General features: G+C 55.0%; 1 protein-coding gene across 3 annotated transcripts in view; it reads left to right on the top strand.

Annotated features, from left to right (window-relative positions):
- Positions 1-1,441: 1,441 nt before the first annotated feature.
- ACTN1 (actinin alpha 1) overlaps positions 1,442-12,863 on the top strand; it is a 97,595-nt gene continuing 86,173 nt past the window's right edge. For 2 of the 3 annotated variants that reach the window (XM_059373469.1, XM_059373467.1), the window contains exon 1: positions 1,442-1,997. In XM_059373469.1, coding sequence (XP_059229452.1) covers positions 1,893-1,997 — 105 coding nt within the window. In that variant the 5' untranslated portion in view covers positions 1,442-1,892. The remainder of the gene's footprint in view (positions 1,998-12,863) is intronic. The other variant, XM_059373468.1, reaches the window with a different exon arrangement.

Here is a 12,863-nt window from a genome sequence, read left to right as displayed (position 1 = left end):
AATGGCTACAGCACCATATTACCCTCTATGTTAGGTTTAGAGCCATAGTTTAGAAATGGGTATAAAATACTCCATGAATCTACTCTCTCTGGCTCCAAGGCAGGGCTTCCCCAGCCAGGGGCTGTGGCAGGCAGGGCACTGACCGGTAACACTTGCATAAATGTGAGGTTGACTAATGTCGTGGGGAGCCACACCAGATATCTGCTTACAACAGCATCTGCCAGCGGTTCTGAGAGACAGAGGCCCAGTCTTCAGCTTTTTCGTCCTTGTGGCCTTTCGAAGTATCCTAATCCATGGTTCTTTCTGGAGATTCACTCTTCTCTTTAATTCTTCACTGGCCTCTGGATGGAAAAGCTGGAGTATCTCCGGTTGGCTCAGCCAGTCCTCGGGGCAGAAATATAAAAGCACTACTGTGTGCATGATCTATCAGGTATCCCCCAGAGGAGCCCACCAGGAGGTCGAGCCTGCCTCTTCTTCCCAGTATCTGTCACAGCTCGGGTGGTGTGTTCGACTCTCCTGACTAGGCCCAGGGAAGGAAGCCCAGGCAGGCACCAAGAAGTTAGAGGTGTTTGGCCAATCTTACCCTCCTTCTTCCTCCATTAACAATTAAGGCTTTGTCTGTCAGGCCTGAGGTTACAGGCTTGGCCTTGGAGTCCTGAAAACGTGCTAAAATCCCCTTTCCAACCCAACCCTTTGAGCCTCAGTTTGCCCATCTGTCAGGGGGTGTGTGCTGGGGGCGGGGCGTGTAGTAGGTAGACCACTCAGGGCCCTCCCTTCCAGTTTTCAGGGTGCTGCGGGCCTAAGAGGGTAGATCTTGCTTGCCCGCCAGCGGGGACCAGCAGGAGATCCCGGGAAGCCCGGCGATGTAGGCGCCACCGGGAAGCCCTTAGGCAGAGCGGTCCTTAGGGCCGGAGGTCGGGCCAGAAAGGACCCTGTAGCGAGGCGGGAAAGTTCTGCGGCCTCCGAACGCCGTTCGCGGGTCAGACCCCGGTCTCTCGGAGCGCAGGGGTCGGCTAGGTCGCGACGGGCGGGGCCGGGCGGGGGCGGGAGGGACGGAGTCAGGAAATTCCCAGGAAATTCCTTTCCATTCAGGCATTCCCTGCCCCCTTTCCTTGGGTGCTGACTTCTCCGGACCCTAGGCAGGACAAATGAAATACTTTCCGGGTTTGCTCGCGTCCCTTCTCCAGCCTCTGGCCGCCTGGGGCTTGGCGCGCGTGGGGGGGGGTGCAAATTCAGGCCGGCTCGCCCGAGTTCGCCGCCTTCCCGCGGACGCGGAGCGGGTCCCGTTCCCGGCGGCGACTGGAGCTCCGGGACGCGCAGCCGTTCGGTCTCACGCTCGGGGAAGCGTCCCCCGGCTTCGGTCCCGTTCGGCTTAAACTGGTGTCACATGAGCGGCGGAGGAGTGGGAACCCGGGGAGTGGGCGGGGGCGTGCGCGCCGGGAGGGGGCCCGCCCAGCCACCTATATGCGCCGCGGCCCGGCTGACGGATGCCAGGAATTCCCAATGAAAGGCGATGGGGGGAAGTTTGGGCAACTCGGCCTGGCCAATGGAGAACCTCGGGAGGGCTCTGCCCCTTTCCCCCGCCCCCGCCCGCCTCGGCTCCCGCAGCTCTAGTGTGTCCGCCTCGCTCACTGTGCGTGGAGATTAGGTCCAAAGGAGGCAGTCCGAGAGCTCCAGCCTCAGCCGCCGCCGCCGCTTCCTCTGGCAGCAGCTATCGCGAGCAGCGCCGCGGCGGAACCGGGCGCAGGGGAGCGAGCCCGGCCCCGCCAGCCCAGCCCAGCCCAGCCCAGCCCAGCCCGACTCCCTCCCCACGCCGGGGCAGGAGCAGCAGCAGCCGCCGCGGGGAGAGAAGGTGGAGGAAGAAATCCAGCTCGTAGCACGCGCGCACCATCATGGACCATTATGATTCCCAGCAAACCAACGACTACATGCAGCCCGAAGAGGACTGGGATCGGGACCTGCTCCTGGACCCGGCCTGGGAGAAGCAGCAGAGAAAGGTCAGCAGCCTCCCCAGCCCGCCGCAACCCCCCGGCTCAACCAGCTCCACCCGCGCTCCCGGCTCCCGGCTCCGAACGGGCTCCAGGCTCGCACAAGCGGGGGCGGGGGATGCGCGGCCGCTGCGAGGTGGGGTGTTGGGTTACAGGCGCGGGCGGAAGGGGGAGAGCCCCTTTCCCGGAGCCCGCGAACGCAGAGCCCGAGCGCGGGGAGGTGGGGCCGCCGGCGGGCAGGTCGCCTTGGGGTTCGCGATTCAGGCCACCCGGCTGCAGCTGCACGGTCCCCGCGTGGGCAGGGGGTGGGAGGCGGTGCTTGGGAGTCTGGGGCTGAGCTGCTGGCTGCTTGCTCCGGATCGATTTTCCCCCTTCCCTTCCCCGCCCCCTGGCCGCCTCTCCATATGGCGTGCGGTGGCAGCGCGCTTCCTGGGCCGCCCTGGGCTGGGTACCTGCGGGGGGCGAGGATCGCGGGACTCTGCACCTTCCAAGCCTAGCCCGCAGGCCGGGTGGAAAGCGGGCGCCCCGGGGATTGGCAGCCACCTTTGGGTCTGCCTGGAGGTGTGGACCTGCTGGAATGGGGCCGGAGCTGAGAAAACTAGGGGGCAGAAGCCGGTTCCCCAGCCAGCACTGTGGGGGCGGGGTCAGGACGGCAAACCGTTTTATTGCTTAACTCAGCTGCGGGCCGACACGGGTTTGCGTTTGCGTCCTGCCCCTCCGACACCGCTTATTCCTGGGAGAAGGCGAATTTGGGCAACTTGATCAGAGTTGACAGGCTCCAGGACAAGAGGTTGTTTACTGGGATATTTGGGGTCAGTCATTGGGGAATCCCTGCTTAGCCACCATCTCCAGGCATCCCAGATGAGGTGTGCTGGGTGCGCACGCCGTCACAGGGGCTGGCTCGGAGCTGGCGATGGGACCCGGGCACAGTGGCCGGTGGCAGGAAGAGGTCCGAAACCCCTCTTGTGGGGCGGGAGGGGAGGGCGCCCCAACCCTGCCTCTGCTTCCTGCCTGTGCTGTGAGCTCTTGCCCCAGGCGGCCACGTACCCTGAACCCCCTCCTCCCCCCCCCCCCCCCCCCCCCCCACGTCCGCTCCCATCCGGTCCCTCCTCGTTTCATCTCCCCCCTTCACCCCCCGCTGATCTGGGAATGGGGGGGGACAGGATGGCGCGTCCCTTTGGATAGTGCGGTTAGGGCTGGGCTTGAGGGAGAACGCTCATGTCCAAAAATGGTAACATTCATTCCCTTTTTTAAACTTAAAAGGGGGGGAGTTTAGGGAGCCGACTGAAGTTTTTTTTTTTTTCCAGCCAAAGGCATCCTGTATTAGCTCACTCAGGAATCCTAAGCCCTGAATCGGGGCCCTTTTACTCACTTCATCAGACAAGCAGAGGTAATTTAAAACACACGCACAAAGGGCTTCCTCAAAGACTGCGACCTGAGACCCAGGCGTGGGCTTCGGCTGGCCCGGCCCTATAGGGCAACGGCAGAAGGTCTCTGGGTTGGAGCTGACTTACTTGCACTGTGACAGTTGCTTAAACATCCTCCCCCTCTTCCTGTTGCCCCCACCCTCTCAGGGTCTTGGGGGGGGTGGATCTGGGGGAGAGGCTGTGACAGCCCCCCACTCACCAGGCTTATTTCCTGGCACAGTTGGGCTGTTGGTGGAGCTGTGAATGGAGTGGGTAATTTGGAGATTCTCATGGGGGCAAGGATAGGGGCTTTTAAAAATTTCAGGATGAGGCCTTCTTGGGACTAGATTTTAAGTTGGATAGGGGGAGGTGGGATTAGGGCGGTGGATGTCTTGGGATCTTCCATGGGGAGTAGAGGAAACATCCCTGTTTACGGAACACCTACTATATGCCTCGTTGTGGCACAAGTGACAGGACTGTGGAATGAAGTTCCTGGGAGGGCAGAAACTCTTGTCTCCCCAGTGTTGGTCACTGGACCCGTGTATAGTATTGTGTATTATCAAATGAGTAACTGTATTAAATATAATTGGGGAGAAAAATTATATTGTCTCTGTCTCTTTCTCTGTATATACATATATAGACTCATGAAACTCTGACGTGGGTGCTGGTGGGTGTGTCTCGGGCCTCTGCGCAGCCAGGTGGGAACAGGGTCCTCTGAGAAATCCGGCGATCTAGGGGGTAAACTTGGTGGTTGAAGAGCTGACATTGGTAGATGGTAGCCTGACACACCTGAGGCTGAGGAAATGCACAGAGAGGGTAGTAAGCAGTCCAGAGTCCTAACTGGTGCATGGGGGGAGGGAGCTGGAATGCAGCCATCTTAGGGGCAGGAAGCTTCCTCTCACTTGTCCCTGGGTAGTGAGGAAGGCAAGAAAGTTGAGCTTGGTGTCTAGAGTCTGTGAAGATCTCTGGACCAAGGGGAGCCAACCTGTGCTTTGGCAGGCTTGATGGAGGGAGTGGGCGTGTGGGATAGGCTCTGGGCCTGACTTTGAAAATCCAAGGGTTTTTTTTTTTTTTTTTTTCCCCTTCCGTGAATTCTATAATCTTGACGTGGGCCTCATTTTCTTGTCTGAAAATTTCACCTAGTTCTCGGTGGGGTGGTGGGGATATAAGGAAGTGGTATTACATGGGAGATCAGACCTAAAGTAACTTGTTGCCTTTTTTTTTTTTTTTAAGATGTGTTTTTTTATTTGAGGGAGAGAATGCCCAAGTGAGAGGGGCAGAGGGCTAGGGTGAGAGCGTGCTCTCAAGCAGACTGAGCTGAGCACTGTGCCTGGGCTCGATCTCATGACCCTGAGATCACGACCTGAGCCAGAACCAAGAGTTGGATGCTTCACCAACTGTGCCACCCCAGGCGCCCCAACCTGGGTGTTTCGACAGCCTCCCTGCTGAGCGTGGGAGGTGAGGGATGAGGGGGATCAGAGCAGACTAGTGGACAGAGGAGGCCGGCTATTCTGGATGGAGGCAGGAGGATGAGAGCGAGCGGGTGGGTGGGAGGACACAGTGGTGGGATACGAAGGCTTCTGGGTGGGAGGCAGAAGGCTCTGCTTTTGGCTGTGGTGCAGTTACAACAGTTGGAGAGACTTCGGGCATAGTTTCTCTGAGCTACTATTCAGCAAATATTTTGGGAGCACCTACCCTGGCAGGCAGTCCCCATTCCAAGTGCTGGGGCTTTTCAGCCGAAAGCTCCGGACAGGTGCTTCCGATCTGTTTCCTCCTCTGTAAATGGGCCACATTCCTGTCCCGCCCTGCCCCGCCGAGCCCTCAGGGGCTCTGACAGGCCTCTGATGGAATGATGCGGCAGGAAGTACTTCCCTGGTGACTAGGGAGGCCTAGGCAGAGGCAGGTAGAAGTCTGTGCATCGGTGGGCTGTGGCTTGGCCCGGCTTCAAAGAATGCTTCTGTGCAGAGTTCACGGAGCTGGCCTCCCTGACTCTAGACACAAAATGCAGTGGTTTAGGGAGTAGGCTGGCCTTCCTCATCTTCCTGACCTTCAAGGCTGAGTTCTGAAGCTGCCTTTTTGAAGGGAGCAGGTCTGAACGCCCCATCTTTGCCAGGTGACGATAGCCCCGGTTTCTTGGCTCACGTGTGTCTTGCGCACACCCTCCTATGTGTGCCCGTCGGATACCAGGCCAGCTGGAGAGATCATGGACTCTGAGTAGCACCCTGGCTTTCCACTTGACAGACTTGTGACCTTGGGCGAGTTACATTAACCGCTCAGCCTCCAGTTCCTTATGTATAAAAAGGAGCTAATATCCCCACCTGCTCGGTTGACAAAGATTTGTAAAATGGCAGTTTCCAGCTGTTAAGTTTTATTCTCTCTGCTCTCTTGTCTTTTGAATCCTGGAGGCTCAGGTTTAATGGGTATTCCCACAGGTGCCAGTCCTGGGGCTTTTAAAAATTTATTTATTTATTTATTTTATTTTTACGTGTAGGAGCTTAGTCAATGTTTGTTGAACTAATGGTGTTGAAATAGGCATTCACTTGGCAGGTGAATGAAGGCCCACGTCCCGAGTCTGCACCCATTCTGCACCCACATCGTGCCTGGTCTCAGGAAGATGGGCTCCTTGTTTACACTCCCTGCTGGCCTGCAGGACCATTGTACAAGCTGGCCAAGGCCACTGGTCCAGGGGGAGGCCTGCTATGGAGGGGTTTACCTGGAGGGGTTTACAGGACATCCCTTTGCCTTGAAGGTTAGGGCTGCAAAAACCAGAGTGATGCCCAGTAGAAGTAAAATGTGCAGGAGGAGGGGCACCTGGGTGGCTCAGTGGGTTAAAGCCTCTGCCTTCGGCTCTGGTCATGATCCCAGGGTCCTGGGATCGAGCCCCGCATCGGGCTCTCTGCTCGGCAGGGAGCCTGCTTCCTCCTCTAGAGCTCTCTCTCTGCCTGCCTCTCTGCCTACTTGTGATCTGTCAAATAAATAAATAAAATCTTAAAAAAAAAATGTGCAGGAGGAGAGAACTGACTCAATTCAATCCTCCTGCCCCTCACTGTTCTGCATTCCTGCCTACCTCAGTCGGTGCCTGTGGCCATGGCCGCAGGACCCAGCTTCTTGTGTTCTTTGCTGGTCTCTGGTGCCTAGTACAGGGCAAGGTGTCGGGAAACATAGTACCACGCAGGGCTCCCAACTCTGGGATGGGAGGTAGGGCCAGAGATGGGATACTTCACATTCCAGACAAGCCGCCTCATCTTGGGGCTATATCCTGGCTCCAGCCTCTGCAGATAGACGAGCTCTGGGCACTCTGGGTTCACATCTTGGCCCCCCTCCATGGACTTCCTGTGTGACCTTCAGTGAGTCACCTGCCTGCTCTGTGCCTGATGATGCCAGTGGGGAAATGAGGAAATTAATCATTCCTGCCCGATAAGAGTTGAGTGGAGGTTTAAACCAAGTAAGGTGTGTAGGGAATTTAGCATAGCACGTAACAGTGAGTGCTCAGTAAATACATGTTAACTCTTGAGGAGCCAGAGTTTCTGTGGCCTTTCCCACATATTCTTGGAGATAAGGTGTAGCATATAAACCCGTCTTAGAAGCAGCCGACTCCTATGGGGCTAGGAGTATGCAAAGCTGTGTCTTTGTTGACCTTGGGCCTTGAAGTGGACTCTGGCTCATTCTGTGTCACTGGACCTTTCTGGTTGCTCTGTCCCTTCACTGTCGAGTGGTATAGAATCTTTGCCTACCCTTTACTTACCTTCTGGGTATCCAGGATGGAGAGATGAATGTGAAGCTCCTGAAAGCTCTGTCAGTTTGTTACAGGACAGGTAAAATGATCCCAAACCATGAAGTCCTCCGGATACGGCTTGGAGTGTCTTCAGGCCCCACGGTCGAGTAGCTGAGGGCATTCTTGAGGCCCTGCCCACACCTCTGGGCAACCTGCCAGCCATGCTTTGCTCTAGGACTGGTTACAGCCGCTTTCCCTCCCAAACCTGTCTCTTGTGGGTGCTCTGAGAACACGTGCCCCATGGTTTGCCAGTGATCGCCAAAACCCGAAAGAACGCTGGACAGGGGCGTGGACCCTTGGGGCTGCACGGCTGGCTGTGGCTGTCACCTAGGCTTCCCTAGGACGGATGCGAGAAGGCCCGGAGCTCACTGAGAACCACATTGCCCAGTTTTGAGGAGTGATGAGATTCTGGGGGGCTGTTGGTCACTGGAGTAGGGCTTGTAGGAGTGATAGGCCCCCAGGCACCAATTTCCTGAAGCTGACTTCTTGAGGGGGCGCTGCCAAGGCTATGCTCCCTGCAGTGGGGGTGCGGGTGGGGGAGGCTTGGACCCATGGGCCGGCCCTTCCTTGCAGGCAGTTCTAGGTGTGAGGAGGTCAAACCAAACGGGCATCCTGTAGTTTGCTGGTGATGGTTGGGATTTGGGCCTCTCCTCTCCTCTAGGAAGGCCCAGAGCTCGGCACCTGGCCAGTGGCTCCAAACTGTAAGCCTGGCTTGAGGACTTGTCCCAAGAAGCCTGGTGCCTTCTGTGCTTCTAAAACAGCCTGAGCCTGAGCCCTGAGATCTGCTGCTGTGTGTCTCTAGAGAAGAGCCAGGGTCTCTCTGCCCCGCTACCTTCTAGTCCCTTCTTAGTGTAAGAACATCAACGAATTCCCCTGGCGGAATCCGTCAGCAGCGAGCATTGGCTGAATCCGGGTTATGTGTCCTGCGCTCCACCCGCCTGGGGTCGTGCACATCCTGGTTTAGGTGGAGAGGGAAGCAGAAGGCTAGAACGTCACACCAGGCAGCGCCCCAGAGGGCCAGAGGTGTGGTGTTGGCTTGCTGTGGGGCAGGAGCCAGCCCTGCTCCCTGTCTGCGCTGGTGGAGAAGGGGAAGAGCTGGGGCCATTGAGCTGCTTCCTGAAGGACTGGCAGCGTTGGAAGATTCTGCTGGGAAGCCCCCCCCCTTTTCTTGGCAGTTGGGCTCTGTGTTTGTGTGTAAACGAGGGCCGGGCAGGAGGGAGCCAGGAGAAGTGTGGAAGGGCAGACCAGAGGGCAGGCGTGTCTAAGCTGCTTCAGCTCACCTGGCCAGCACCTGCTCCCATTGTTCTCCCTCCTCGTTCTTCCTCCCGACCTGACCTCTCACCTTTCTGAGAGACCAGGCTCTTTGTACCACTCACCTGTGCAAGCATCATGGGGACCATTCCAGACAGTTCACCTGACCTGAGTTGCCCCCACATGTAACTCGCCGAGGCTTTTCCTACGATGCGGGTGTGCAGCCAAAGGCCTGTGGTCTCAGGGAGCCTTCCCCCCAGCCTTTTTTTTCTCCCCACTGAGTATGCTCAGTGGGCACACATCTCTGCCGGGGCCTAGGGACCTGGGCTCGGTTACTCACCAACGACACTGGAGAGGCTTCAGAGCCCACTGGCTGGTTTGGACAGATTAGTCCGTGGAAAGGTCATGGCCAAGAGGCTGTAGGCGGAGGAAAACCCTTAGCCTGGTTCCTAAGTCCTGGCCACACTGGGTCAGCCCACTCAGACTCCTGATTCAGCCCCAGGGGGGTCTCACTGCTGAGGTACCAGTGTCCTGCTAAGCACTAATTGCCCAGACCTGGTCCTGCTGGAGGCAAGAGGCCTTGGGAGTGGTGGGGGCAGGAGACCCAGCAAATCAGTGCTCAGAGCCAGCCTGGAAGCCCACTTTCCTCTTTTTTTTTTTTTTTTTTTTTAATAGATTTTTAAGTAATCTCTATACCCAGCATGGGGCTTGAACTCACAACCCCACGATCAAGAGTCTCATGTTCCACTAACTGAACCAGCGAGGCATCCCCCCACCCCACCTCATCAGGATTTCTCACTGGGTCCCAGGCTAGGTAGGCATCAAGTCCAAACTCCCAGAAATCTTCCTTCTCAGTGGGTAGGGGGTAAATTTTTACAGAGAGGGCTGGTCAGGTGCTTTTGTTGCTGCTTTGTCTACCCTAACCCCTGCTCCCATGTCCTGCCTGGGATTATCTGGCAGGTTCTCAGCACATTAGGCACCTCAAGAGTCTGGTAGAGTGATGCATCGGCCCCAAAGCCACGTGGGTGACCATGATGACCCCAACATACCCCGCCCCCCAACGTGTGCCCCATTCAGCCCTCCCAGACAAATAAGCAAAAACAGTGGCAGTCCCCAACAGCCTGGGCACAGTCCTCTTCCCAGACCAGAGCTGGGAGTAGAACTGTACTTAAAAAAAAAAGTGGCTCCCCCCACCTGAGTACAGGCCAAGGATCAGGCTCTGTGTTGGGGACCCTGTGTTGAATTAGCACATCTGGTCCCGTGAGGCGGGCACTTTATCCCCATGTTACAGATGAGAGAGCTGGCTCAGAGCAGCAGCGTAATTTTCCAAGATCACACAGCCGGTCAGAGGAGGATCTGGAACCCAGGTTGGGCAGTGTGGCTCCCCTGTTTGCCTCCTCACCACTTGGCTGCTTATCAAAGAAATGCTTGTGTTATCTGGGAACATCTGACCAGAGACAGAGAGACATGAAAACATTCTGGAATTAGATAGTGGCGATGGTGGTACAACCTTGTGCATACATGAAAAACCATATACTAAATATACTAAAACTTGCTCAAAATATGTATACACTAAATGTATGTACATACAGTCTAAATATATATAAATATACTATATAAGCAGAACTTCTAGAACCCGCTCAGATGGGTGACTTGTATGGTATGATTGTGTCTTCATTTAAAAAGCCTGAGAACATGCTAAGTGATACAGAGGAGAAAGTGACAATTGCCTTCTTCCCACCTCCGGAGCTCAGTGGCCTCTCAGGAGTTTCTGGTGCTCTCTGTCTCCTGGCCCCTCTTCCTCCTTTGTGTCTACCTGTTCTCTGCTGCTCACTGTTTACTCTGAGGTCAGGGATCCAGGTTCATGGGGACTGAGTGGGAGAGCCACAGAAGAGGAAAATAATCAAGAGGGGCATCTTTCATAAAAAGCTTGATGCGACCCTGTGCTTGGAAACTGCTTAAGAATAGATCACACATATAAGCACAGGCAAGTAGAAGGCTGGGGTGGGGAGGGAGGGGGTGGCTCTCCTCATTTCCCCAAGGCCAAGTCCCACCACACCTGCTCTTCTAAACCCTGCTGGCTGGGAGGGCTTCCCACCTTCCTCCATCCCCAGGGTTAATGGGGTGGGGTGGGGTAGGAGTGTCCACGGGGAGGGGCAGCTTTCCCCAGGGCCCGAGTCCTGGGAAGCGGGGGCCAGGGTCCTCCCCCAGGAGGCAGCTGCACACTCTCAGGGTTGCTTAGCAATAGTGGGAAGAGGTGACTTAGCCCACTACAGAGGCGGGAAGAGAATCAAAAGCAGCCGGGGATGGAAATCGGGAGTAAATGCAGAGGATGCTGTTACCCTGGAAACTGCCTGCTTGGTCCTTGGCTGTAGCTGGCTACTTTGGGGCTGGGGTCTGCTCTTCATTGAGAGGCTATGGGGTCCTCTCCAGGCCTGCAGGGTGGGGGACACAGAGAAACGCCTCTTGCACGTGGCTTGCATGTTAGACATGTTCTCTCCATTTAGCATCCACGGCAGCCTTGGAAGGGAGACGTGGGATGATCACTCCTGACAGATGAAAGTCCCAAGCCAGGAGAGAGAAAGTAACATGCTCGCCAGCTGCAGAGTGAGAAGGGCCTGGGAAGGAAGGTGCTGATGCCCTTGGTCTTTATTTTTTTTAAAAAATATTTTATTTATTTATGTGACAGACAAGAGAGCACAAGTAGGCAGAGAGGCAGGCAGAGAGAGAGAGGAGGAAGCAGGCTCCCTGCCAAGCAGAGAGCCTGATGCGGGGTTTGATCCCAGGACCCTGGGATCATGACCTAAGCTGAAGGCAGAGGCTTAACCCACTGAGCCACCCAGGCGCCCTGCCCTTGGTCTTTAAGGGAGAACCTTTTGGTTTAAAGTATTTCCCAAGCCCGAGACCTGGGAGGTTATGTAAACAGTGTCTACCTCCTGGGGAGGGAAGAGAAGATGAGAAAGGGAAGGCTGGAAAGGAGCATTTTCTGCTTCATATGAGCCCACCAGTATTTATTAAGAATATCTTGGTTCCCCAAAAAAGTAAAATGACTGATTGTTACACTATTTGAGGGTTGTATGGTTTGAATTACCTCAATCTGTCAACCCTTGGAGGAAGGTACTGTTATTTTCCTTGTTGCAGACAGGGAAACTGAGGCTCAGAGAGGTTCAGTATCTTTTCCAAGCTCAACCAGCCAGTAAGCCAGGTTATGAATGAGCCCAGGCAGATCGACCTTGGAACTCAATTCTTTTTTTTTTTTAAAGATTTTATTTATTTATTTGACAGAGAGAGATTACAAGTAGGCAGAGAGGCAGGCAGAGATAGAGAGGAGGAAGCAGGCTCCCTGCTGAGCAGAGAGCCCGATGCGGGACTCGATCCCAGGACCCTGAGATCATGACCTGAGCCGAAGGCAGCTGCTTAACCCACTGAGCCACCCAGGCGCCCCCTGGAACTCAATTCTTAACCATAAGTACCGACAAACCTTTTGGTATTCTGTAGTTAATGTTTTGAGAGATAAGGCTTATGTAAATGAGATCGTAAGGAACAGCTAAAGATCGTTTATAATCAAGCACTCATTATAGGATTCATGGTTAGGGCTTTTTTTTTTAAAGATTTACTTATTTGAGAGACGCAGAGAGAGCGAGCACAGGAGTGGGAGGAGCTGAGAGAGAGGCAGGGAGAGTATCAAGCCGACCCCCCAGTGAGTGTGGAGCCAGACGTGGGGCTTGATTTCATGACCCTGACATCATGACCTGAGCTGAAACCAAGTCAGATGCTTAACCGACTGAGCCACGAGGTGCCCCAGGATTTGTGTTTTTTTTTTTAAGATTTTATTTATTTATGACAGAGAGATTACAAGTAAGCAGAGAAGCAGGCAGGTGTAGAGGACGGGGGCGGGGTGGGGGAAGCAGGTACCCCGCTGAGCAGAGAGCTGGATGTGGGGCTCGATCCCAGGACCCTGAGATCATGACCGGAGCTGAAGGCAGAGGTTCAACCCACTGAGCCACCAGGTGCCCCCCTTTTTTTGTTTTTAAAGTAAACTCTGTCCCCAGTAGGTGGTTCGAATTCATGACCCTGAGAGTTGCACGCTCTACTCACTGAACCAGCCAGGTGCCCCATGATTCATGATTTTTAACATTTGCGCTTTCACACGTGGTTTTCTCTTTGTTAATCATGATGAGCAAACTTGTGAGGTCTTACTCCCTTTCTATACAGAGGGCAAGTAAGGTTCAGAAAGGTTAAATGACTGCCAGGGTCTCTCTTTCAGCTTGAACATGGGCTGAGTTGGTTTTGAATCCAAGTCTTTGACTGAAGGGTGTGAGCCCAAGTCAGGCGAGCAGGGCCGACATGAAGTTATTTTTCTTGATTGAAAAGGTAGGAGAGCATTCTTTTTTTTTTTTTCTTTTAAAGATTTTATTTATTTATTTGACAGAGATCACAAGT

Source organism: Mustela nigripes, chromosome 13 (assembly GCF_022355385.1).
Source record: "Mustela nigripes isolate SB6536 chromosome 13, MUSNIG.SB6536, whole genome shotgun sequence".
Lineage (NCBI taxonomy): Eukaryota > Metazoa > Chordata > Mammalia > Carnivora > Mustelidae > Mustela > Mustela nigripes.
The sequence above is the reverse complement of the archived record's forward strand: the minus strand, read 5'-3'. Positions and strand labels throughout refer to the sequence as shown.